The 25,991-nt window shown below is 45.3% G+C and overlaps 1 protein-coding gene and 1 non-coding gene across 2 annotated transcripts in view; both read left to right on the forward strand.

Moving 5' to 3' along the window:
- The first annotated feature begins 8,463 nt into the window (after positions 1-8,463).
- LOC116587199 (basic proline-rich protein-like) overlaps positions 8,464-25,991 on the forward strand; it is a 132,178-nt gene continuing 114,650 nt past the window's right edge. Inside the window, exons 1-2 of the mRNA XM_032337914.1 lie at positions 8,464-9,295; positions 24,622-24,695. Of these exons, the coding sequence (XP_032193805.1) occupies positions 8,464-9,295; positions 24,622-24,695 (906 nt within the window). The remainder of the gene's footprint in view (positions 9,296-24,621; positions 24,696-25,991) is intronic.
- On the forward strand, positions 22,752-22,853 carry LOC116587424. The gene has a single exon (XR_004284434.1). It is a non-coding gene; the product is annotated as a U6 spliceosomal RNA (small nuclear RNA).

A 25,991-nucleotide genomic window follows, 5' to 3' on the forward strand; every position in this document is an offset into this window, starting at 1 on the left:
CTTCCTACTGGTTTTCAATGCTGATGAGCTTCTTTGGCACCTGCTGTTTAGCATAGCACTTTCCCCAGAACCTTCTCTGTCACTTCAAAAGGCTGGGGGCCTATAGAAGGCTAAACATTCCAACTTTATATCCCCAGGTTTGGCATGAAGCTCAGCACTGTGTATTAGATGAACACTCTGCATTCCAGCTATTTATTTAATTTTGGTCCCCCTGGCAAGCCTAACATGCACTGGTCTTCATTGACCTGTATCCATTCACTAGATCTTAAGCTCTTTGAGGGTAGAGCCCATGCTCAGTCATCCTTGGATCCCCCTTACACACAGTACGCAAATGTTCACCAAAATTAGTTCTGGTTGTTGATAGTACAACCATTTCCCCTATCATTTTTTTCTTAACTTCTGTTTATAAACTGAGATATATTTCACATACCATAAAACCTACTCAAGAATCCAGTTCTGTAGTTTTTCAGATACTCAGAAAACTGTGCCACCATCACCACGATCAAATTTTAGGACATTTTTGGTGCCCCCAAAAGAAATCCATACCCATCAGCAGTCACTCCTCACTTCCCTCTACCCCCACTCTACACCCCATCATGAGGCAACCATGAAACTATTTTCTGTCTCTATCGATTTGCATATTTTAGACGTTTCATATGAATGGAATCATACCATCTGTGTTCTTTTGTTAGCAGCTTCTTGTACTTAGCATAATGTTTTCAAAGTTCATTCATGTTAATAGCATATGTACCACTTCATTTTTATTGCTGAATAATATAATAAGTGTATATAGTATGCATATACCACTTTTTATGTACCCATTCATCAGTTGATGGATATTTGGGTTTCCACTTTTTTGGCTGCTATGAATAACTGGCTTGGACATTGTGTATAGGTTTTTGTGTGGACCTGTTTTTATTTCTCTTCCATATATATCAAGAGAGGAATTTCTGGGTCATACGGTAGTTTCATATTCACCTTTTGAGGCATATCAATGTATCTCCAAGTGGCTGTACCATTTACAGTCCCACCAGCAGTGTATGAAGGTTTTGACTTCTCTACATTCTTACTAACCTTTGTTATTTTCTGTCTTCTCTATTTGAATCATAGTGGTATGTGTAGTGTTGTTTTCATTTGCATTTTCTTTTTCTTTCTTTCTTTTTTTCTTTCTCTCTTTCCTTAAGAGAGAGAGCAAGTAAGAGAGAGGGACAGGGGAAAAGAGAGAGAACATGCAAGGCCAGGGAGGGGCAGAAGGAGAGGAAGAATCCCAAGCAGATGCCATACCCAGAGCACCCTGAGATCCGACCTCAGCCAAAATCAAGAGTCCCGGGCTGAGCCACCCAGAGGCACCTTGTTTGCATTTTTATGATTACTAATGATGGTGAGCATCTTTTCAGGTGCTAATTAGCTATTTATATATATTCTTTGGGAAAATACCTATTCAGATCCTTTGCCTATTTTTTTAATTGGGTTGTCTTTTTGTTCTTGACTTGTATGAGTTCCTTATATATTCTGGATACAGGTCCCTTATCAGATACAGGTTTTGCAAATATTTCAAATAATTTTGTATTTTTTCCCAATCTTTTTTTTTTTTAAGATTTTATTTATTTATTTGACAGAGAGAGATCACAGGTAGGTAGAGAGGCAGGCAGAGAGAGAGAGAGAGAGAGAGAGGGAAGCAGGCTCCCCGCTGAGCAGAGAGCCCGATGTGGGACTCGATCCCTGGACCCTGAGATCATGACCTGAGCCGAAGGCAGTGGCTTAACCCACTGAGCCACCCAGGCGCCCCCCCAATCTTCTTTTTTTAAAGATTTTGAAAATTTTATTTATTTGAGAGAGAGAATGAGAGATCATGAACAGAGGGGAAGGGTAGAGGGAGAAGCAGACTCTCCACTGGGTGGGGAGCCTAATGTGGGACTCGATCCCTGGACCCTGGGATCATGACCTGAGCCCAAGTCAGACGCCTAACCAGCGAGCCACCCAGGCTCCCTCCAATGTCTTGATGGTGTCCTCTTGTCACACAAACGTTTTTTGTTTTAATAAAGTATACTTTATTTATTTTTTCTTTTATTAGTTGTGATTTTGGTGTCATAGCTATGAAATCATTGACTAACTAAAGGTCATGAAGATTTACTCCTCTGCATTCTTCTAGGAGTTTTATCATTTTTGCTCTTACATTGAGGTCTTAATCCATTTTGAGCAATCCATGTTTGTATGGGCAGGGGTTCGTATTAAGTCTTTTGCATGTGTTTATCCAGTTGTCCTAGCACCATTTGTTGAAAAGTCTCTTCTTTCCCTACTGAAATGTCTTGGCACCCTTGTTGAAAATCAGTTAACCATAAATGTGAATTTATTCTGGACTTTCCATTTAATTCCCTTGATCTGTATTTCTATCCTTATGCCAGTACCTCAGCATTTTGATTCTTATGTCATTTTTTAGAAACAGTATAGGAAAGCTGTGTAACTGGCAAACTGGGAAGACTGGTCTCCTTAAACTGGGAGAAAATTCTTTTTTGTAGAAATATGGATGTCGAGGGGAGGGAATAAACATCTAAAATTAAAGAGGCGCTTTAAACTATTTTAAGACTGTTGTCTAATAGCAGCGTTTCACAAGATATTTAAAGAAATCATTCTTCAGCTATAAAAATAATGGTTTTGTGGTTCATTTTAATTTCACAGATTATGTCATTCTCATTCATATGACCTCAAAAGTGATTGAGCATTATTTTGTATAATTAGCATAGCACAGTGTCATTCTGTTAGAAGCTAGAACGAATCTCAGTTGTGTGGTTTGGCCTTGTCTTTAATTCTTGTTTTCATTAAGAACCTTCCCAAGGTTGTTCAGAAATGAACACAGGTCATAGTTGTCAAATGAGTTCTATGTGAAATAATAGAGTGTTTAAAACTGAGAAAGATATGTGAAGTCAATGAAGAAATGGCATTTTAGGGGGCACAATTCATTTAATACAAAGCTCCTTTATTTTTCTTTTCTTAATGGAGGACATAGAGAGTATCCTCTCGGGTCCAGATAGAACTTCAATTTAGATAATGTAGTTTCTTTTCAGTCATGACAGAAACACGGTCTAGACAATTCTGTCATCTCTTGTGACCTTTTAACCCTCTCTGCTCTGCAGGGCATGAGTCTACTGCTTTTTCTCAGTGAAGACGCTGCACCCAGATGTTTAGATTGTCTAGTGGTTCTTATGTAAGGATTCCCATGATTCAATTCTTCTTAGAAGTTAATGCCAGGAAAAAGTTTGTCTAACTTGAAGAACAACTATGATTCTTTTACCAGACCATGAGAACTGTATTATTCACTGTATGTCATTCTTGCCTTGGTTCTGGGAAACCAGAGCTAAATTTAATGCTCCACTGTGGTAAATCAAGACACTGGTAAGAGAACTTTTTGCCTTCTTCCATTTATTTTTTTTAAAGATTTTATTTTATTTATTTACTTGTCAGAGAGAGAGAGAGAGCGATCGAGCGCACAAGCAGGGGGAGCAGCAGACAAAGAGAGAAGCAGGCTCCCAGTTGAGCAAGGAGCCTGATGTAGGACTTGATCCCCAAACCCTCGGACCATGACCTGAGCCGAAGGCAGATGCGTAACCGATTGAGCCACCCAGGCGCCCCTATTATTTTTAATAACAAGTCACCCCAGGGCCATATGGAAATAGAATACACATTATGATCAATAATACTTAATAATTATATTATCAATAGAAAATATTCTATCTTCTAACTCTAACACTATGAAAATAGGGTGCCCAATAATTGCTGGTTTTGTAGATTTACGTGTTGTACTTCTTGTTTTCAGAAGACAATTAAAAGAGAGTAAAAGAAAAAAGTGCCTTGAAGGCAAGATTTTTAGATTAGAGATTGGGTTTTTCAGTCTGGACCAGATTTGGGACAAGCATCCACTCATAATGCAAAAAACAGCAATGGTTTCCTCAAATTCTCATCTCAGCATTGCTATTGAATCACACTGAGTATTTTCCAAATTTTACTGTAGGTACTAATGAGAGTACTAGTAAAATCTTTCCTCTTAGAAGTTATGAGAGTAACACATAATTCATAATAGAAAAGGTAAAGCACAAGTCAGGGACCAGATGCACAGCACTGCTGTTATAAAGGGCTAAAGCCTGGTTTCTTTGGATGGTTTTATGCCTGTCATGAATACTGTAAGACAGCTAATCCCCCAAGCTTCTTTGTATTTTGTACCTCTTCAGAGGAAAGTTTATAATCCAGGAAAATGTTAGGTGAATACTTCGAATGAATTGAATTTGCCAGTTACACGTTATCAGGCAGCTAGGATTGTTGTAGAATTTACATGCAACATATAAAGTAATATTGCAGTAGAACATTCTCACTGTATGGAAATTTCCACCTCACTTCAGGGGTAAGCTCAGTTGGATGAGGGCCAGATGGACTTGTTTATGGTGGTGGTGATATAATAGGAGGAAATGAACAGAGTACCTTCTTGAGTTGAGTTTTGCTGGAGTCTCATGGAATCAACTTTTGGAACTAGAGGCAGTAAAGCAAACTACTTATTTAGGAGTCAGTAGCAAATGAAAACTAGAGCTTCATTTATAGAATAAAGGATGGCCAGAAGGCAGAGACTGTGGCCTGAAGATAAAAGCGGCCCACAACCCTTAGTTTTGTCAGAAGAGAGCAAATGCTCAAAATTCTGTGCGCTCATTTCTCTCATGACTTAGCAACAGTGTATCTTTAGTGCCATGTTTTCCCTTGGCTCCTGTGTGGACAGGATAGATGTGTGAAAACTGAGAAAGTGTTTTCTACAGGTCATTGAGATTTTCTTTATCAGGAGCTTATAGTCCTTAATATCTGACTGGGTCCTACTGCCCTCCTATAACATGGTTCTTGAAAAATCCTACATGCCTGTTTGCACTTATAGTATTTGTTCTCACTTGGAGACATTTTGCCATCCTCATTCAACAAATAGCCTAATGGGATTTCAGGAAAAATAGGGGATTGTGTGTGTGTGTGTGTGTGTGTGTGTGTGTGTGTGTGTGTGTTTAAGAGTGCCATTTTCAACTTTGAGTTAAAAACTGAGGATTGGAAGCAGAAAAATGAAAGATGACATGACTAAACCCATTGGATACTGTGGCCAGGTCATTGCTGTGGCCAAAATGCTCTGTCTCACGTTGATCAGAGCACTGATTTTAATTGCCCAGAGACTTTTTAATTAGGAAAGCTCTTCAAGTCTTTGTGCTCAAAACTGCCTTTTCTCTATCTGTATTTGTCAAGGAAAATGGAATCTTAGAATTTCAGATGATTTCTTTGTATGACTAGATCCATGAGTAAAAAGGCAGGATGATAATTTTTCAGGGACTGATTTTTCATAGGACCTCAAGTTGGTGAACTGCAATTTTGCTAGTTTCCTTAAAGAGATTCTCTGCTTAAGTCATTTTGTTTTTTATGTGATCTTCAAAAGATGTTGATTTCTGAATGTGTGTCTAGCCCTGGAATTCTATGATCACAGTTTAGGAAGTATCAATCTCTAAGAAGGGGGAGGGGAGGAGTGGATTTGAGAGGGTAGTTTTTATGAAGACGAATAGGCAAATTTAAAGTTAATCTATATTCAGTATGCTGACAGTCGTGAAAATATATCAAATATGTCTGTTGTAAATGCATATTTTACTTGCATTCCAAGCAGATTCACATTCAGAATAGGATACAAAGCGTTTGCACCTGAAAAATATCTAGCCCTGTTGATGCAAGTTATACTAGGTGGAGCATGATGTTCAGAGAAATGAGTGATTTGTACAGGTAAGTAAATTCAGAATCACATTGTAGCCAGGCACCACTGTAATTTTACCTTGTGACCTATCTAGTGGCTCATAATTATTTTCTTCCAAGGCCTCCTTGTCATTTGACCAAACTCCTCAGGTACCCTTTAATTTCTTATAATTTCATCCTCACTCATCCCCCATTAAATGTTTCTTGAACATTTGGCTGAAACACATGAAAGAAGAAGCATTCGCAGTATCCCAGAGTTCCTGTTACCCTTCTTTCTCTAGCTACATTTCCAGAAAGCTTAGAAGTACTTTCTTCTTGAACTATACCTTTTAGCATCTCTCTCCTTCTCTATTCTCCCTGCCCATCCTGAATTTTTTAGTTTCTGTCAAGCGTAATTTTTCTACTCTGCAGCTCCAAATGATCCTATCTGGGTAACTTGAGTTAATTTTAGCCCAAATAGCAACAAACAGTTCTGAGGAAACCTGAGTTTTAGATTTCTCAGGTGATTTTCCTGCGACCTCAGTAACACAAGGCATAAAATGGGTGTAAACTGACTAATTTACATGTCCCAGTAGGTATTTACCTTGTCAGACATTCTGAAAGACACAGCAACCCAAGGTATTAGATGAGGCACTGATGTAAATTACATCCATATGAAATATGCAATACCACCCTGTGAGACCATGTTCAAGTACCTACAGTCCCCGAGGATGGACATTTTTTGTGTTTCTTTTTGTTCACTGATGCATCCGCAGTGCCCGAAAGAGTTCCTGGCATATATAGTAAATGCTCTACCCATGTATGCAATGAAGCACAGCCTACTTCCTAAGCGCAGAATTAAGTACAGTCTATTCTGGGGCACCTGGGAGGCTCAGTCCTTAAGCATCTGCTCTGGTCTGCTCTCGGCTCAGGTGGTGATCTCAGAGTCCTGGGATCGAGTCCCCCGATTGAGCCCTCCAGGGCTCCCTGCTAAGCGGAAAGGCTGCTTCTCTCTTTCCCAAGCCCCCTGCTTGTGTTCCCTCTCTCCCAGTGTCTCTTTCTAATAAATAAATAAAATTTTTTAAAAAGTACAGTCTATTCTATTAAAGGCATGTTTCTGTAATGAGAATATAGGTAACGCAAATGAACTCACTGATATATAGGGAAAGGGTATTCATAAAATGGGACGGTTGTACTGGTTCACAAGCAATTGTTCCCAGCCCTTTAGTATTTTGCATCTGCAAGTATTGGCAGTTCCAAGCAAAACAAAGCAGACCGCTGCTAGTGGAGAATACACAGTGCTGTGCCCATGCCCATCCACCCCATGTTCTTTCTCTTGGAGTCAGCTGGCCATGAGTTCTAACTTGGAAGGGTTTATTGTGAGGGGTGGAATTCACCTCTTATACTTGTACATTTTGTGCTTATCTTCCAAACCCAACAGCCTCCATCCAACAACTCTCCTTCCAGTCCCTTCATCAGTGACTGCCATCTTTTTTTTTTTAAAAGTAGAAGTCCTATATTTATATTTACCGTAATATTAGGAATTTAACATGGCTCATAAACTCTGCTAGTTTGTTTTTTGGAATGGTTACTGTTTTTGTTAGTGTTCTAGTTGCAATGTTACATAGATTTGGAGTCACTTGGGAGCACCAGGGTGGCTCAGTGGGTTGAGGGTGCGAGTGATGGTTTTGGGTGAGGTCATGATCTCAGGGTGGTGACGCTGAGCCCCAGGTCTGGCTCCAAGATCAGCAGGGAGTCTGCTTGAGATTCTCCTCCTCTGCCCTATCCCCTCCTAGTGCACATGCACACACTCTCTCTAAAATAAATAAATCTTTTAAAAAAGATTTGGAATCCTTTGTTGCTAAGCCTATTTTCCCCATAAGCCTTGTTATTTCTAGTGTATGATTTCACAAAATGGGAAGAACACATACATCCTTTTATAGAATTGTTGTACTACAAACTTCTTTTCAATGACGATAAGTAGGATTTGGCTGTGGGAGAAGATAAAAGAGAGCATTCCAATTCTGGCGAAAGCATCATCAACTCCCAAGTGGATACAGGATGGAAATTTCTGGGCTGAGGGGAGGAGTCTCGGCTGGCAAGCCAGGCTCTGAGGAGTGGGTAAGTGGGTGGTTTTGAACAGAAGAGTTTTTAATTCAGAATTTTCTGTGGTAAAGTGCCTCCCAGAGCTTTTAGAACAGGAAGTGGCCTGCCTGAGCCTTGTTCTAGAATCATTACCCAGTAGGCATGTGCAGATGGACCCCGTGCAAGGAATGGGGGAGAGAGCACTGGAACCATTAAGTACCCAAACAGCGAAAATCCGGAAGGTGGCACTGGACTTGGAAAGGACGGGACAACTGAGAAGACCTTAAAATGAATAGTTAGTAAGACTGGCTATGGCAATGGAAGGAGCTGGGGAATTGAACCGTAGGTTCTGTGTTCAAGCAACCGGTGGAATAAGTTTTTCCAGACATGAGACAGAGAAGCTGGGGACATGGGCAGGTCTGACAAGAAAAAAAAGACAAGAAGGCTATGCCTTTTCAGAGTGTCGGCTACAGTGCCATAGGAATTCATCCTTAGACTGTATTTTGACAGAAGAGGATGGTTCAAAACCCTAATTAATCTATTTACGAATATTTGTGACTGCTTGCAGTTTCCTCACCTAAAGAATCACAGGGCAAAAAAACTTATGCCTGGAGCCCTCCTCTCCGGGAGAAGAAGGTGAGAATGGGGATCCGGCAGCCCCCAAACCCATCCTCCCGCTTAGGATTCCGGGGGCTGGCGGGACGGCCGTTTTCCCGTTCCGGCCCGGGCCTGGGGAGCTGCTGCGGGCGCTCCAGGGCCCGCGCTCCGCGGAAGGAGTCCGGCCTATCACCCCCGTCTCCGACTTCGCCGCTCACTGCCTGGGCCGTGTGCATTCTCGGCGCTCCTGAGTTGCCCGAAACTGCCCCCCAAGGTTCCCCGAAGCGGGCCGGGGGTCTCTCCGAAGGATTTCAGGAGGCACCGCCGGGCGGGCGCAGTGATCCGCTCCCAAGCCCCCGGGCCTCCGCCCCTCCTCCCGGGGATCCCCTTTCGCCAACGGCCTCGCTGGCCCCGCAGGACACTCCCCTCCGGAGGCCGGGCCTCGTCGTCCCGCCACCGCCCCCGCCTCGCCCCCGGCCGCCCCGCCCCGCCCCGCGCCAGGCGCCGGGAGAGCCCCGGGCCCCGACCCCTCCCCCTGAACGCCCGGCCCGAGAGCGGGACGGGGGCGGCGATGGTGACTGGGCAGCGGCGCGGGGCCGGGTGCTGGGCAGGGAGGCTCCGCGGCTTCTTTCTTTCTCTGCCCCCGCCCCTCTCTCTCCTCCTTCCTTGATAGCCCCGCCGGCGGCCGCCGAGGTCGGCGCTCTCGCCTCGTCTCCTCCCCCAGCTGGGGACCCTCTCCTCTCCCCTCCCTTGCCCCCTCCTCTCGCCGCCGCCTCCTCCCCCTTGCCTGAGCGGCTAGCTGCGAGGAGGCGTAACGGAAAGCCCCGGCGTGGGGAAGGCTGCGAGCTCGGAGCCGGAGACGCGGAGCCGGGGTCGGGTGAGTTGGAGTCGCCGGGCCCCCTGCGCGCTGCGGGAGGGAGAGCCCGCAGCCCCGGCCAGGTGGGGCGGGCGGCGCCAGCGGGGAGCACCCCGCCCCGGCGCTGGCGGGACCGTCGCGGCCGGCGGAGCCCGGGCTGCGTGCGCGGCGGCTGGCGCGGGAACCTGGTTCCCGCGCCCCCGGAGCCTATGGGGAGGGAAGAGGACAGTCCCCGGGACCGGGACGGGTGTCGGATGCTGGGCATGGAAGGAAGCGGCTGCTTCGGCTCTCGTCGCCGCGGCCGCCGGCAGCAGAAATGGAAAAATTGTTCCTAGAACGGCAATTTGCCGGGAAGCCGGCGCGAGCCTAGCTCTCCCGCCGCCACTGGCGGGCTCCGACCGGCGGTTCCCGCGGGCACCGCGGCGCGCGGATTTGGGCGCAGCCGGGCGCCGAGCTCCGCGCGCTTGGTACGGCGCCTCGGGAGCCTCGCGATGGTCGCCCCCGTGGGGCTTGGTCTGTGGCGTTGGGTCACGCCGGCCACAGACGTCAGCTGCTTTTCCAAATCTGGGCTGCATTTTTGTGGGCAGCGCAGTGATTTGGGGTGCGGGCTGGAGGAGGTGGGCGTGGAGCGGGGAAGACCACATCTGGGATGGAGGTTGAGCCCATGGGATGGCGTCAAGGGCTGGGGAAGACTCTGAGTGATTCTGGATGTTTTTAGGTACAACGTTTCCCTTCATCCCGTTTTCCCCCATCCATTCAGCGGTCTAGTGTTCTTTGAACTGAAAAAAGCAAAAGGATTTTCCTTCATCCCGTTTAACTTTTCTCTTAATCTAGAAGGGTCCTGAGTTTCAGGAGAGTCCTTGAGCTGTTTCAGTGCGAGTAAAGGAGAGTAAAGACTAAGTCTCACCCCCCACCCCCATCTTCACCACCCCCCCAACCCCCTCCCCGGGCCATTTCCTGTATTTCCCGTTTTCTCCCTGTGGTTGTGTGCGTAGTTGTAGGTTGCCATCAGTGACCCACATGTAAAACTACAACTTCTGTTTGCAATTGCAAAGTAGCCTGTGTAGACCAGTCTGTTTTTGAGCCACAGGGAGGAGAGGGATGAGTGCGAGGGGGGAGGGGAGAGGTTAGAGCCTTCTCCCAGAGAGTTAAACCTGAATTATGAGTTCGAAGGACCGTTTATTATGGGCGCGTTGCTTTTCCTACACTCACTCGCTTGAGAGCTCCACCCCCAACAGGTTTAAGCGAGGATGGGTGCTAATTTCTTTGGCGTTGCCCTTTCCTGGGTGTTTCTGATTCTTTGCTCCTGGTCTTTTTAAACGCTGACTTCTTTTCAAATGGAAGAGATAGGGAACACATGCTAGCGGGAAGATAAAATGTTTTAAAGTAGCGGAAAGAAATAAAATCCAAGGCTCTCATTTCTTTTTGCTATCCTACTGTGACAGGTTTGTTATTAATCTGTCAGAAATCTGATGCTGATGAAATATTTGAGGGGTTTGAAGTAATACCACTATTACCGTATGATAATATTTTTTCTAAGTGGTCACACATAGAGCAGGTAGTGTGGCTGGTTGTGGTTTGCAAAGGGTGCAGCAAACATTTTAGGCCAGGAGGGAAGACATGGTTTGTTGCAGGGGATGATAGGGGCCAGGAGGGAAGACATGGTTTGTTGCAGGGGATGATAGGGGCGGGGAGGGAGAATCATTTGTCTTTGGAGCAGTCCAGTTTCGAAGAATAATTACTCTGCAAATGAACATTCTCAAATGTAATTTGAATCATGGTACATGAACTAGTCATTTGTCTTTAGGAAGGAAAAAGGATCTTTGTAGATGAGAGCAAAGCAGTGCCTTCTGGAAAAAGGAATGTATACTGTTCATTGATGTAGATGGGCTCAGAATTGATGGCACCTGCCTACAAAGATGTGTGGACTTGTGAATTAAAGAGATTTCACTGCATATAGGGGACAGGGCAGAAAGGAAAATTCCATAGTGGAAGACAGAAAAACAATGTATGGAAAAGTACATAGTCCTTTTTAATGAACATTTTGTACAGCTTCTCAACTTCTTTATTGCAAAGAATTGACAAAATAGGCGAAAATGAGACCCAGGTTGGCACTGTTGAGTTCCCAGAGATCCTACTTACTATCTGAACTTTGGACAAGTTATTTAATTTCTCTCAGCCTCGGTTTCTGTATCTATAAATTGGTGGTAATAAGAGTTCAAGTCGAAGACTAATCTTGAAGATTAACCAGGATTACTTTTGTATAGAGCTTGGGGTGATGTCTTGTGCTGAGTGCTCAGAAAATGTTAATGTTGGTTGTCAACTATTTCAAATGCCCTGGAAAAAGCAGTGCCATGCAAGGCGTCGGAATGTATACCTGAAAGTGAGCTGTGGTTGCTTAAGGCAGACCCTGAGTTGAGGCTGTCCCCCTGTCCTCTGGCAGCCCACAGACAGAAACACTTGATCTTTCTAGAACATACACGCTGCATCCTTTTGGCCTATTCTGGTCAGCCTTCTCTGGGACTCCAGTCCTAGGGAGTGTGTGGTAGAAGTTCCATGTGGCTCCGAGGGCAAGAGTACAACAGGTATGGGTTGCAATTCCCGGCCTCACTGACCCTGTGTGGCAGGTTCTCAGGTTTCCAGTCCCATGAAAGTAAATATGCAAATTTTGTTTGAGGTGGGGAAGAAAACCTTAGTGGTGGACAAAAGTGTATATTTCTTGGGGAATCCTAAAAGCAACATTTTACTCAATGCTTACTGCACTTGGAAAGCTACAAGCAGTAAGTAAATATCTAATTTCTAGAATTTTTTCCAAAAAGCAACTTTAAAGTCCGCTTTGGGGTTAATGATACACTGCCCAGTTTTTATTAAGGTTGTAACTAACATAAAGTGAACAAAAGGCGTTCTTAGCAAAACACTTTCTTGAGCAGGGGAATGAGTTGTGTGTCACTCTTCTAATTGAGGAGGACTGCCTCTTTGCTCATTCATCCAATTCTTTTATCCTGTCATTCAGCAAATACTTATGAAGCCTGTTCCATGGGGCGGTCTCTGTTCTGGCCTCTGGTAACACAGCAAGAACCAAGAGGAGGCCTTGTCTCTCATAGAGTATACATTCTAGTTGGGGAAGCAAACTCTGTGTGCACAGGACTTCCATAAACCCAGGAAACTCCTTTTTTCTCTCTTTTCCTTTTTTTTTTTTTAATTTATTTTGAAGAGCCTGTGCTAGGAGAGCAGAGAGCTGGCTGGGTGTGCTTCCCTCCCACAAGCCCTCCTGCTCAGAGGGAGTGATCCGTCTGTGGATAGCAGTGACAGGGGCAGCCAGTCCTGTGGGTTCTCTGTAGGAATAAGGGAGAACTGATTTATAAAAGTCTGTGTCCGGTTTGAATAGTGGGTGAGTAGAACCAACAGCCACATGCCATGAAAATAAATACTTTTTTCTCAGAGGTGAGATTTCTCAGCCTTAGGGAGGCAAAGAAGGAATTACAGGTCAGTTTTCATCATCAGCTTATAAAACCCAGATGTGTCCAGGGAGGAATCTGGTGTGGCACTTAAAAAACTTCTCTTGCTCTCTCGCTGTGTAAGGCATGAATGAAGGAATAAAGAAAAGTGGATACTTGTTTCCTTATGCACCTTCCAGGTTTTCTTTTTTTCATCACTTTTTAAATAACGTTAATACATGATGCAGTATCGCTTCTCGGCCTTTTGGCTAAGTGTAATACATGATGCAATAATAATTGGATGTTTGGGGTCTAGGAGACTTGCAAAGGTGTAAGATAGTCAAGGCTCTGATAGCAGTTGTGTGGACTGGAGGCAAGGTTGTATAGGGAAGACCCCGAGGGTACTGGGGTTGAGGGCAGAGCTGAGGAGTCTGAACCTCATCTCCAAAGCTGGTTGAATGGTGGGGAATTTGCAGCGGGTAGTTGACTTGCTTTATTGTGCTTTAGAAGAACTTGGTAGCTGTGACGTGGGCTGGGTGACAAGGGGAGCAGAATGGGGACCGAAGATGAGTTGGGAGGCTAGAGCAGGAATCCATGAGGAATTTGGAGAAGGAGAAGGGGAGAGGAGGGAGGAGGCCGGGAGAGATGGGTCACCCTTCCTTGGTCATCTTTTAGGTGTGGGCACTTAGTGAGACTGACCATTCACTGAGGTAAGCAGCTATGGGGACTCTCAGTCTGAGGAGACAGTGAGGACTAATGAGCTCAGCTGAACCCCAGACTGAACTGTGAGCCTTCCATGGGGAGATGCCCAGCAGAGAGCTGGAGACACAAGCAGGAAGAGAGGTCTGGAGCTAGAGATGAAAGAGGGAGTTGTTTTTATAGTAGTGGCAAGTGGTTGCCTGGTTGGTGGACATTTATTAAATAGTGCTCCAGGTGACTGTAATTGGTGTCCTGGTAACTGAATTTTTCCCTTTTATCCTTTCAGCAGGCCTAACTGGGGATAGTCAAACCCTTGACCTTGGCCTTAAATGACCAGTCTCTTACTGGTGTTATTTTACATACATGGTAGATCTGTTTATGTTATTTTGACCTGAAATAATTAAGAGGAATAGATGTAGAATGGCTCTGAACATATTTAATAGCTAGGAAGTATATAACTAGCTATTAAGTATAATGTATAACTTAATAGCTAGGATGTAAAATTGTTTACCTCCCCTCCCCCAGCGCGCACACACACACACACACACACACACCCCAAAATTCATATCTGGAAACCCTGATCTCTAGTGTGGTAGTATTTAGAGGTTAGGCCTTTAGGAGGTGATTAGGTTTGTATGAGTCATGTGGGTGGAGTTCCTTAGGAGGATTAGTGTCCTCAGGAGGTGGGAAAGCTAGACCAAAGCACCTGTGAGCTCCCTTTCCACCATAGAGAAGGCTGCCATCTGCAAGCCTGGAACAGGAACCAAACCTGACAGTGCCTTGATCTTGGACTCACAACCTCCAGAATAGTGAGAAAGAAATGCTGGTGAAGTCACCCAGTCTATGGTATTTTGTTATTGCTGCTGCAGCCGACTACTACACAGGTGTGTGTTGTATTTCAGAAAATGCAAGATGACATTTACTTGCTGAGAAAGTAGTTTTGTGTGCATCTAGAAAATACCAAATACAGTTAAAGAGGAGTGTCACCTGCACATTTTCTTAATTAAACCGTAATACCCTTGGCTAGGTCAAGAGAAGTACCCAACTCTGACTCTGAGACTTGCCAGGTAAGAAAGGAGAACCTCACTGTATTTTGACTTTTCCTCCTGTGGCTTTGTTCTGATTTGGATTTAATCCCATGTTTGTTGATCAAGTGGTGCTTTGGAGAGTATTTAAAAAATATTTTAGTCAAACTTAAGTAAGGTTTCTGAGGTGTTTACTTGGGTGAATTTTTGAGGTTCCATTGAGGATAGTGCAGCCAAACTAGCTTTTAAGATCTTCATGTGGTTTCTAAAACATTAAGTACTGAATTCTGTAGTCAGTTATGGTATTTGAATGAAGACTATTGAGGGTTTTAGCAGGTCCATAGCAAATAATGTTTAACACCTACTGAAGTGACATTAGCGAGAAAAGCAGTACTTTGCTTGATTCTTGTATATGGACAGAGAGGAGTTCATGAGGCGTCACCAGGTTTCCTGGCTTTTGGCAACTTCAAGGTAACACTCTGAGGATTTGCAGCCCAAGCTAGTAATATGAAGCTCAGGTGTTAGCAACAGTAAATAAGGGGCCTTTAAAGCACTCCCTGTCTGTGGAACTAAGGTTATTTCCATGTGGGCTGAATATCTCTCATCCTACAAGTGCACAGGCTTACAGGGATCCCTGGATGTCTGGAAGGGAGCTGCACACATGCTTGTGGTTCCAGGTCGGTTGTTCCATACACCCTTTCTTGCAACACTAATTTTCTTCCCTTAGAGAGGCGTCCGTGTGAGGACGCGGTGAGGAGGCCGCCATCTGTGACACAGGACGGAGGCTCCGAATCTGTAGGTGTCTTGAGAACTTGTACTGGGAAGACTAAGGTTTGTTTTCATGTCTACGAAGGAGAGGCTTATCTGCCTTCTTTTTTGAAGTTACCATATGGCCCTCGAGGGCTATTGTTGTTAATTTGAATTTCATTCATTTGTGGAATAATTAAAAGTGTGCAAAATAGACCCCAGTGAATGCCTGTTAAATTGCAGGCATGCTGTTTGATCTGTGCACACTGTGACTCCCCTTACTGCTGTGGATTTAGGGTAAGACCAGCAGGGATTACGAACCATTGTCGGGCTGTGTAACCAGCAAGAACACCTCCCCTCACGCTTGCCTGCTTAACTGGGGTGCCACAGAAAGGAAAGCTGGCAGCCGTAGACAGTCTGGAAGGATGGAGACTGAACTTTTGACTGTTCGTGTTGGGCTAGTACGATTAGAAGTGACCAGTTATTTTCTTTATTCTCCTGTTTTTCAGGCTTTCTGTAAATAGCATGTTACTTTTAAAATCAGAGCAAAACACTTGGTGGGTGTGTGTGCTTGTGCAAATAGTTTTGGCCACAGCACTGTACATCTCCTTAAATATGTGATGCATCCGTAATAAAGCAGGTTTCTGCTTTGAAAAGGAATTGCAATTCCTGTTTGTGGTAAACACCTCCCATAGTGGGAAGCTGGGAATACAACCAAGCTTGGGTGCTGTGACCCCCCTCCCCCCAGCCAGAGTGGGGCAGCTTCCTCTGAACTCTAGGCAAGAACCCATTCCTGACCCTATATTTTCCATGTTTTCCTGAACATTGTAAATGTGATTTGAGAGGTATTTCACTTGTGTAGCTAAGCATGTAAATGTCTTTCTAATTGATCAGGACTTTTGAATTAAATCTGAAAAGTAATCAGTTAAATATGTACTCTACCGATATGTTAGGTTTCTTTCTTTTTTAAAAATTGTTTCAGTGTTCATTAGAACCCAGCCCAGCAGTGAGATCTTAAATACTTCTTCAGCAGCAACCTCTCCACATGCCTGGAAAATTAGAGGGGCTCTTTTTCCTCTACTGGTTCTATTGTTCAGCATTTTCTTTCTTTCCACATTGAGCTGTGTTGTCAAGGGCACCTGGAGTTCAAGCTTCCTTTCTCCTGGGGCAGGCTGCAGTTGGGCCGAATTTCACATGTTGTGTTCCAGTTCTCAGGCAGTTAGCCAGTTGTTTAAGGATGGTTGTAACTGCGTGGACAGTAGCTTCTTTTCATGTTGAGGTAAGTGGTACATGGCAGACACTTATTTAGGGCAAATTAACCTCTTAAAATTTTAAAACTTGTTTCCCTTGCCTACGGACACAAAATTTTCTGAAATTAAAAATAATGGATTGGGTAGTCTGGGATCTGCAAACTTAGCAGGAGACAGCCTTTTTGTCTTCATAAATGTATACCACTTGGGTATTTAGTATAGACTTAAGAAAAACCTGGGTCACAACTTTAAAAACGGTCTAAAATTCCATCCAGTTTTTTAAATGGCTGTCTATTCCCAGAAGATGATCTGGCATAGAGAAGTATGTATAAACAGATACTCATACTCTGTCATTTGCTCATTTTTATAGCAGTCATTTCAAGGTTTTTCTGAATTGGGAGCTCATAATTTGCCCCCTAATTACTAATTCTGCATGGATTTATGCTGTACTCTGTAGCATAGTGCACTGGCTTAAACAGGTGATGGGGTCTTTTTGATCTGAATTCTGTTGGTAAATGAGCGTGCTTAGGTCGTCTGGTCTGCTTATGTATTTTTTTCAGTTTGTGCTGAGGTCTGTACTTTTTTTCTCCATTAGTAACGAAAGGGCAGCATCAAAGAGAGCCAGGCCGATGTGTGGAAAGTCCTAACTATAACCCGAAGCCTGAAAGAGCTGTAGCCAGGTACAGAGGCCACACTCAATTATAAGAACCCAAGTGATGGTGGTGATGAAAAAGTGCGGCAGTTGTGTGGTCACCTGTGCGGGTAAGTGGTTGAGGATAGTCTGATGAGCTTTGCTGCAGAAGGACTGCTGCATCCTTGGTCCGGAAACTAGACTCATGGACCATAAGACTATGTGAGCTTTCTTGGCACCCACTTTAGTCAACACAACTGGCATGTTTTGAAAACATTTTAGAATGAGAAGTGCCAGGTTAGATTTCCTCTTGCTTCTATATATGTGTGAGTATTTTTTTTTTTTTTTTTTAAAGGTTGACCGTGGGACTTCCCGTTTCTGTCCAGATAATTTGAATTCTGACCTGGTCATCTGTCATGGCAGCCATCCCTCTGGGCTGCATGTTGTCTTCTGCAATACATTCTGCTCACCAGTCCCTGAAGTTCTTTGAGTCACTCAGTGGTGCCACTCTGCTAAGCCTCCCCTTGTCATTCTTCTGAGTGCTCTTAGTATCCAGGGGTATGTCAGCCTTTGTAGGTGGCCAGGGGGTACAGGGCTGGCATCTGTGCCAATGAATAGAGGAACCTAATCATACTTGTGACCTTGCCCTCATTAACACTGTGTTGGAACCAAGAGAGCTAGCGTTCCATGGTATTGTTGGACTTTGGATTGTCTCTATTGATTTTTAGTTGCAGGGTCCGTATTTCAGCCTTCTAAGGAATATAAGAGTGAGACAAGAATGTAGGAGATTATCAGTTCTTATTGCCTCTTTCTAACTCCCAAAAGTTGGGTTTTGGATTACTAGCTAGTTTTGTACCCTGCTGATGGTGATTTGGTCCCAGGACAAACCAAGACTGACAAAAGTGTGGGGGAGAAGGCCTCCGAGAGTCTGGAGTGTTAGAGGGTAGGCTGATGACCTGGGTGTCCTACAGGTGGGGATGAAAGTCTTACACTGGTACCCTCAAACGTCAGTGAGCACAAGAATCCCTTGGATCTTGTTACAATGCAGATTCTGCTTCAGCAGGCCTGGGTGGGGCCTGGGTTTCTGTATCTCTAGCTGCTTCCTGCCACGTTGATGCTGATGGTTCTGTGGAAAACACTTTGAATAGCCAGGCCTCACACAAAGTTGGGACCTGAATAAGACTATGAACTAGTCAGCTGGCGGTTGAAACCTGTAAAGTCTGATAACCAGAGGCACCTGTGGGGTCTGACTTTGCACGGGTTGCCTGCTACTTAGAGCTGGTCTGTATTGGGATGAGAGTGAAGGCCCTCAGCCTCCTCATCCATTAGGGTCTGTAATGACCACCAGGAGCAGCTGTGTAGTATTTCCTTTAGTCCTTAGGGCAGGGAGGTTCCAGAGGGTCTTTTAGGTGGGATATGATTAACCTAAAGGGCAGGTTTTATTTCTGCTAAGTTTTAGTTAAATTGATTTCCCCATTACATGTTGACTGTATTCCATACCTTTATTTATTTAAATATTTATTTATTTATTTGTGGGAGAGAGAGCGTGCGCACGCATGAGAGAGTGAGAGGAAGCAAGCACGCACATGTGCGAACGCATGTTGGGACAGGGGCAGAGGGAGCGTATCTTCAAGCAGATTCTCTGCTGAGTGTGGAGCCTTTGGCGGGGCTTGATCTCACCACCCTTGAGAAAACAACCTGAGCAGACACCAAGGGTCAGCTGCTTAAGCGACTGAACCACTCAGGTGCCCCTATATTTCATAATTTTGTAAAAAGATTTTACTTATTTGAGAGGGAGAGTGAGCACAAGGCAGGGGAGGGCCAGAGGGAGGAGAAGCAGATGCAGGCCTGATCCCTGAGATCATGACCTGAGCCGAAGGCAGATGCTTAATAGACTGAGCCACTCAGCTGTCCCTATATTTTATAATTTTATTTATACTTATAATTTTAACTGGATAGAAGGCCCTAACTAGGGGCTTCTCCCCCTGGCATGAAGCCTGCTTCTGATGTAGTTTAGGTATATACCCCTCCTCTGAGGTTTTAACTTTATAAGACTGGAGAGGGTCCTGGGAACTGTATGTTTTTAAACAAGCTTCTAGGTAGTTCTTATGGTCAGGCTGTTTCTAGAAACAACAATGTGGAGAAACATTGATTTAGAAACCCATCCTTCTGAGCCTGTGATGTTGACCATGTCTGAGGGACACCCTTACATGTTCTTTTCTTGGCCTCTTGGGTACTGGTTTCTGTCCCATGGAATCACTTCAATTTTTATCTTGACACATGCTTCATTTTTACAGAGAGACCCTTATCTTGGATGGGACCAAATGAAAGAGCCCTTTTTGAACAACATAAGACATCAGTTCTGTGAGGCTGTTATTTTTAGGAAGGTTTTATAGACACTGACTATTAAACACTTTTGGGCCTTCTTGGAAATACTAGGCTCTAAGCTTTGGACCTCTGTGGAGAAGTCTAAGGAATGTCCTGCAGCTGACTTTTCCCACACCCTCTCCCACTTTGGTTTAGACTGACAGCTGGGGATAATAGTGTCCCCTTTCTAAATAAATGCTGACTAGAAATGGATGAGGAAGGACCCCTCATCCTCCACAGACCAGTTTGGTTCTGATCCAGGTAAGCTGACAGATTGAGGAGTTGGGCTTTCCATATCATTCTATTGACATTGACCTCCCTGTCTACAAATGCAGGGTTCCTCTCAGCCCCACCCGGGGGACCAAGTCAGTTTATGAAGTGGGTGAAGTAGGAAACGGTTGCTGTGATGGGATTGGAGGGATGGAGAAAGGGTTCTTCCCTGGTGATTCTCAGAGTGTTACATTTCCATCAGAAACTGCATTGGAAGCAGGCTTCATGCCAGAGATGTGTGGTTATTTGAACCACACTTAATTATTAGTGATTTCCTGACAGGAACACCTGTAATCTGGCAGGGACATCCTTGTCGGGGTGTTAACGATGGTCACTGAGATGAAGAAGATTCCTGCTATGTCTGCAATTATGTATGACAGCATCAAAGTCCCCAGGAACTGCTGAGTGCACGTCATAAGCTAGTCTATTAAAAATTTAAAAAATTAAAAATTCCAAATTAAAAATTTGGAATTCACTTAACTGTTGTGCCTAAAATTTTATCACTGGAGAAATTGGGTGAAACACTTCTCTTTAAACCTCTTCTTCAACACGTAAGCATCTATAGAACAGGGAACACATTTTTTATTTGTACCTTCATAGGAATAATTTCGTAAAATGCTTCTCAAAAGCAGTTGGCTAGAATCGGGGGAGAGTGGACTCTGACTTGATGGGGTGAAGTGTGGGGCCTGGACGAGGAGAGCAGTGCCACAGGGGATGGCTAGAGGCAACAGGTATGTGAGGAGGTGTGTGGGGCCGCTCACCAGGGGCCACAGTGAGCTGGGAGTGCAGTGGGCAGAACTGATTCTCGTTCACTTTGTGTGTGTGTGTATGTGTGTGCCGGGGACTCAGAGAGCCCCCGTGTGTGTGTATGTGTGTTCAGGGACTCGGAGAGCCTTGATGATGTGTGTGGCATATTTCACATACACTTGACCAGTTGTGATGAAAAGCCGGGTGATTTATTTAAGAAAATTAAGATTAAACATCATAATTGTACTTGGGATTATTTTGCTCTTTTTTATAAGTCTGTTTGATTTTGAGAGAAAAGCTGAGGAAATGATTTAGGTTCTGTACCTGCTTAACAGGTGAACTTGGCCAGTAGGAGAGAACTTCCTCTGTGTAGGGGCTTTTTTCCTAGTCTGTTCTGAGAAGGGCTTGACTCTTCTGAGAGGCTGTGCCACTTAGAAAGTGTGTGTTAGGGGGCGCCTGGGTGGCTCAGCGGGTTAAGGCCTCTGCCTTCAGCTCAGGTCAAGATCTCAGGGTCCTGGGATCGAGCCTCACGTCGGGCTCTCTGCTCAGCAGGGAGCCTGCTTCCTCCTCTCTCTCTCTCTGCCTACTTGTGATCTCTCTGTCAAATAAATAAAATCTTTAAAAAAAAAAAAAAAAGAAAGTGTGTGTTAGTGCCTGCTTTCTCTCTCTTATCTGCGAAGCTCCTCGCTGAACTCTGAACTTGGACGTCCTATTACCGAAGCCAAAGCTTGTTTGAGTGGTATAGTGTGTTTTCAGAATAGTATGATGATGGGTTGGGAGATTACATTTGCCCCTATTGGCTGAGTAAGACTGAACTGATAGGGAAGTGATCAAGAAGTACATCCAAGGGACCAGAACTCTGGAAATTTTTTTGAAGACCAACCCACACCTTCACTGATGGCTGGTTTTTTTGTTTGTTTGTTTGTTTGTTTGTTTGTTTTTTAAATTTTTTTCCCTGTCTTTCCGATTGAGCTTAGTGCTCCTAATTCTAAGATTCACAAGGTGTTCCTCATGTTCTTGGGCAGGGTCTTCAGATAAAACACACAGAAAACGAATCCGTTCTATTACAAATAAAATACCTTTGTCTTCAAGGGGTACTGGTTTGCTAGTACCCAGGAGAGGTGGGAACACACAGCCTCTGACTGTTGTAAAACACCGAGAACCATTTCTTACCACCCAACCCTCCATTCCGTGGTGTGACTATGAGCTTGCTCTGTGACCTTGGACAAGTCATTTTACCTGTTGGGGCTAGAGAAGGTAAGGGGGTGAATCTAGGCCTGAAATTCTTATTCTAGGTGAGTCTCCATGTTCAGTCATTTATGCAGCACAAGCTTACTGAACCCCTCAGGGAGCCGACAGTCTGGAGATGGCAGAGCAGTCGTTGTCTCTCTTGTGGGTAGTGAGGTGCACAGTGCGGCGTGGATAAGCCACGTGGGCCGTGTAGAGGCCTCTAGAAGGTGTGGACCTCACATGCCCAGAGCAGGTGGGGAGACTCTGCAGGTTTGGGGTGCAGTCTAGGGAGGGTACTAGGGATATCTGCGGCCCTGCTTGTGCCCCTGGTCTACGTGGGTTTGTGGACCTGCTAGGAGATCCTGCAGCTCGGCCACCCTCGCTGTGGCGTGGCCAAGAGGGCAATACTCTGGAAGCTGAGTCAAGTCTGGAAGCGGTTGGGGTGTGCATTTTGTCACCATGATCTGTCTTGATCCAACCGAATACTGTTTTTATGTTTTGGACCCCATTTTTCCCCTTTTGTAAAGATAAGTGAGAACTATAGAAACAATGTGAGGTTTTGCCTGCTCTTTACAGAAATATGCTTTTTTCGGGGGGGCGGTAATTTTTTCTTGCTTAGAGAAAGAAGACAGATATTCAAAGTGAGAGGCAGCTGAAGCGAGCTATTCTCAACCCCGAATGACTTGGCTCCTGGGCCTTGGCATCTCTGTAACCACAGAGGGTGCTCCACACTCCAGGAAGAAACTTGACCCTTTCATAAAACCATGTGGAGCTTTCTGGATGGCCTGTTTCTTTTCTCGAGTAGTCAGATTTTATATCTAGGTGGGAGGAAAAGTATTGTCTGAGAGAAGTGTGTGCTTGCTTCGGTAGCTCATACACTAAAATTGGAATCACACAGGGGTGCCTAGGTGGCTTAGTCGGTTAAGCATCTGCCTTCGGCTCAGGTCATGATCCCAGGGTCCTAGGATCGAGCCCCTCATTGGGCTCCCTGCAGAGGGGGGAGCCTGCTTTTCCCTCTCCTCCCTGCTTGTGTTCTCTCTCACTATCTCTCCTCTCCCTCTCAAATAAATAAAATCTTAAAAAAAAAAAAAAGTAAATGAAGTTGGAACAATACAGAGATAAGCATGGCCCTGTGGCAAGGATGACAGACAAATCTGTGAAGCATTCAATATTTAAAAATGAATGGATGAAGGGTGCCTGGCTGGCTCAGTTGGAAGAACATGCGGGTCTTGATCTTGGAGTTGTGAGTTTGAGCCTCACACTGGGTGCAGAGATTACTTAAAATAAAAAGTCTTTAAAGAAATAAAGATGAATGTTTCTTGGGGAAATGAAATCCTCCTGCAGTGGTGGGCCCTGGGCTCTCTACCCATCAATCTGCAGGGCTAGGAGGAGTTCTGAGCATCAACAAGGATGGGCATTTTCATGTGAACAAAAATGGATACCATAGATAATAGGCCAGGCCAGCCCTTCTGTACTCTGCACCCTCCCCAACCCCACTCCTGGCACTGCCCCCATTTAGAGCATCTGGATCACCTGGAGGGCTGCTTCTTTTTTTTTAGATTTTACTTATTTATTTGACAGAGAGATCACAAGTAGGCAGAGAGGGAGGCAGAGAGAGGAGGAAGCAGGCTCCCTGCTGAGCAGAGAGCCCGATGTGGAGGCTCCATCCCTGGACTCTGGAATCATGACCAGAGCCGAAAGCAGAGGCTTTAACCCACTGAGCCACCCAGGCGCCCCCTGGAGAGCTTTTAATAACACACATGGCTGGGCCCTACCCTCAGAGATTCTGAGTTGCTAGGTCTAGGGTGGGCTGAGAATCTGGATTTCTAACACATTCCCAGTTGATACTGATGCTGCTAGTCTGGGGGGTCACTTTGAGAACCATGGGAACACCAGGCACACCTTGACCTTCTGGAGGTTGTGTTGGGACAGGCAGGCTCCACTCCCCGTGGGGTGTCTGCCTCTGGGTAATGGCCCCGTGCTGGAGGAGCCAGTAATGGGGAAGCCATGGTTTGCCTGGAGTGCCAGGGGGACCCCAGCCTGGAGCCTTCTCTCTCAGTCCTCTGCAAACAGGCCGGCGAGGTGGCATTCAGGGGACTCTCAATCAGTGGGACTCCCATGGCCTCCTTTAATACCTTCTTTTCTGTGGTGTTCCCGGACCATGCTTCTCTCCTCTGTAAGACCCTTCATAGTCGTGCCATTGGCCTTAAGGTAAAGTCCAGACTCTCCTAAAATGGCTGCAGGGCCTTTTGTGATTCCCTCCCTTCACAGCTTCGTGTCTTGCCAGTCTTCCTCTTGGCCCCTGGAATACTCCAGTTCTCATTAACCCCTTTCTTGGGAGAGCTCACTCTATTCTTCCTGCTTCAAGAGCATCCAACTTGGCTGGTGCCTCTGACAGGCAGGCTATTTGCTTGTCCTCTTTGTCTGGCCAACTCCTGCTTGTCAGACCTCAGCTTGGCCGTCACTGCTCTGGGGAGCTCCCTTTGACCCTTCTGGGACCAGCTAGTACTTCCGTAAAGGCTTCACATCACCTTGTCTTTTTCTTACTTGCCTCTTATCAGCTGCATCAGGGTCCTGATTACTTGCTGTCTCTGTCTGTGTCTCTCTGGATTGTAAGCTCCCAGAGGGCCGCCAACCCATCACGTGCTCAGTCATGTGACTCTGGGCATGGCATGGTTGTTCAGTGAGAAGGGTACTGCAGGGAAGGAAACTGAGGCAAAGGTAGGTTAAGTACCTACCTGGCTTACAGTTACCCTGTCACTGAGTTCCAGCACTGGGATTCTAACCCAGGGCTCCCTGACCCAACCCCCCCCCCCCCCTTCCTGGCCAGACTTTCTGCTTTGAGACCAAGGAGCCTAGGCGTGGTCTGCAGGCCTTTCCTGAGCGCATTAAAAGACTGCTTGTTCCAGATTAACCAAAATGGCCCTTTCTTATTGTTTTTCAGGTCGGCGGGGAAGCAGACTCTTGAATTCACAGCTGGCTTATGATTTTGCCTCTTGTTACAGAGCACTCACACAGGTAAAGACCTGCTCGCACTCAGGTGGGATGTAGGCAAACTCTGGCCCTGATGATGTGCTCTGATAACCACCCAGAGTTCTCATTCATTAAAAAGAAAATCCTCTATGTAGGGTGACATTTCCTGTAAGAAAGGTGTGAAGTGGTCCCCTGCCACTGTGGGGAATTGCAGGGCGAAGGTGTTTACTTGGCTGGCTTTCTCCTGGGCATTGCTGGCCTTCTCATTACCAACATTTTTTACTTTGAGCAGAGCTCCCTTCTGCAGTCCATGGGAGTTTGGTCTTTTAGAATTATTTTTCCTCATTTAAGACCCAGCCCAAATATCATATGCTATTGATCAGACTGTTTCAGCGAGAGGCTTTTTGGAGCCTAGCCTTTCCTCTTGGCTTTACAGCAGAACCAATCACAGCCTGTCTGCTCACACAGCGCTCTTGCTCGCCGTGTGAGCTGCATGTATTTGTTCGTGCACAACTTCTCCCTCTAGTCTGTGAGTTCCTTTGCTGCCATCTCCCACCTAGCCCGTTTCCTGGCATGGAGCAGACTTTCAATAAATGAATAAATATGTTTGATGAAGAAAACATTCTTGGTGACAAAAACATCATAATGTATTTCTAAGCCAATTAAGCGATTTGTAGAGTGCCTCTTTGCTCATATGACCATGTATAATTGAGAATTTACCATAATAAGTCAATAGGAGTTTAGATTCCTCCCCCAATGAAAAGGCGTTTTCATGTCATTGTCTTTCTATGGAATAATAAGTGGAGCTAGGTCATGGAGCACTGATGTGCTAAATGACAGCCTGTGACCATGAGCAGCCAGCCCTCCTGGCTGCCTTGGGAGAGACTATGGTCAGCTAGACCCCGGGAGCCGTGGTCAGTCCCAGCACTGAACATGTGTCTAAATGTGTAAGGGAGCAAATAAGAGACTTGCCCAGTTTACAACCAAGAGGAAATAAAAGTATTTCTGAGTGATTTGAGCAACTGCTCTTAAAACACAGTTGAGGTTTAAATAAGGTTCGCAAAAACCTTAAGTCATTGCATCTGTCTTTCCCAAACTTCTCCGCAGGATGGGTTCTTTGAGATGTGGGCTGATTGGCTTGATGCTGTTTTGTTTCACCCTGGGTATTGGGAGTAGCAGCCCCCAGGCTGGTGGTTCACGGAGTACTGAAACCAGCATGGGACCTGGGTCTTCACACAGGAGAATATGGTTTTGAGTCTTCGCTCTTCCCTTCTTCTCCTGCCTCCCCAAGAACACTACTCATCGTTTGGCCTTTTCAAGCTACTCTGGTGAGGTGTGTGG

The sequence above is a fragment of the Mustela erminea genome, chromosome 3, assembly GCF_009829155.1.
Source record: "Mustela erminea isolate mMusErm1 chromosome 3, mMusErm1.Pri, whole genome shotgun sequence".
Lineage (NCBI taxonomy): Eukaryota > Metazoa > Chordata > Mammalia > Carnivora > Mustelidae > Mustela > Mustela erminea.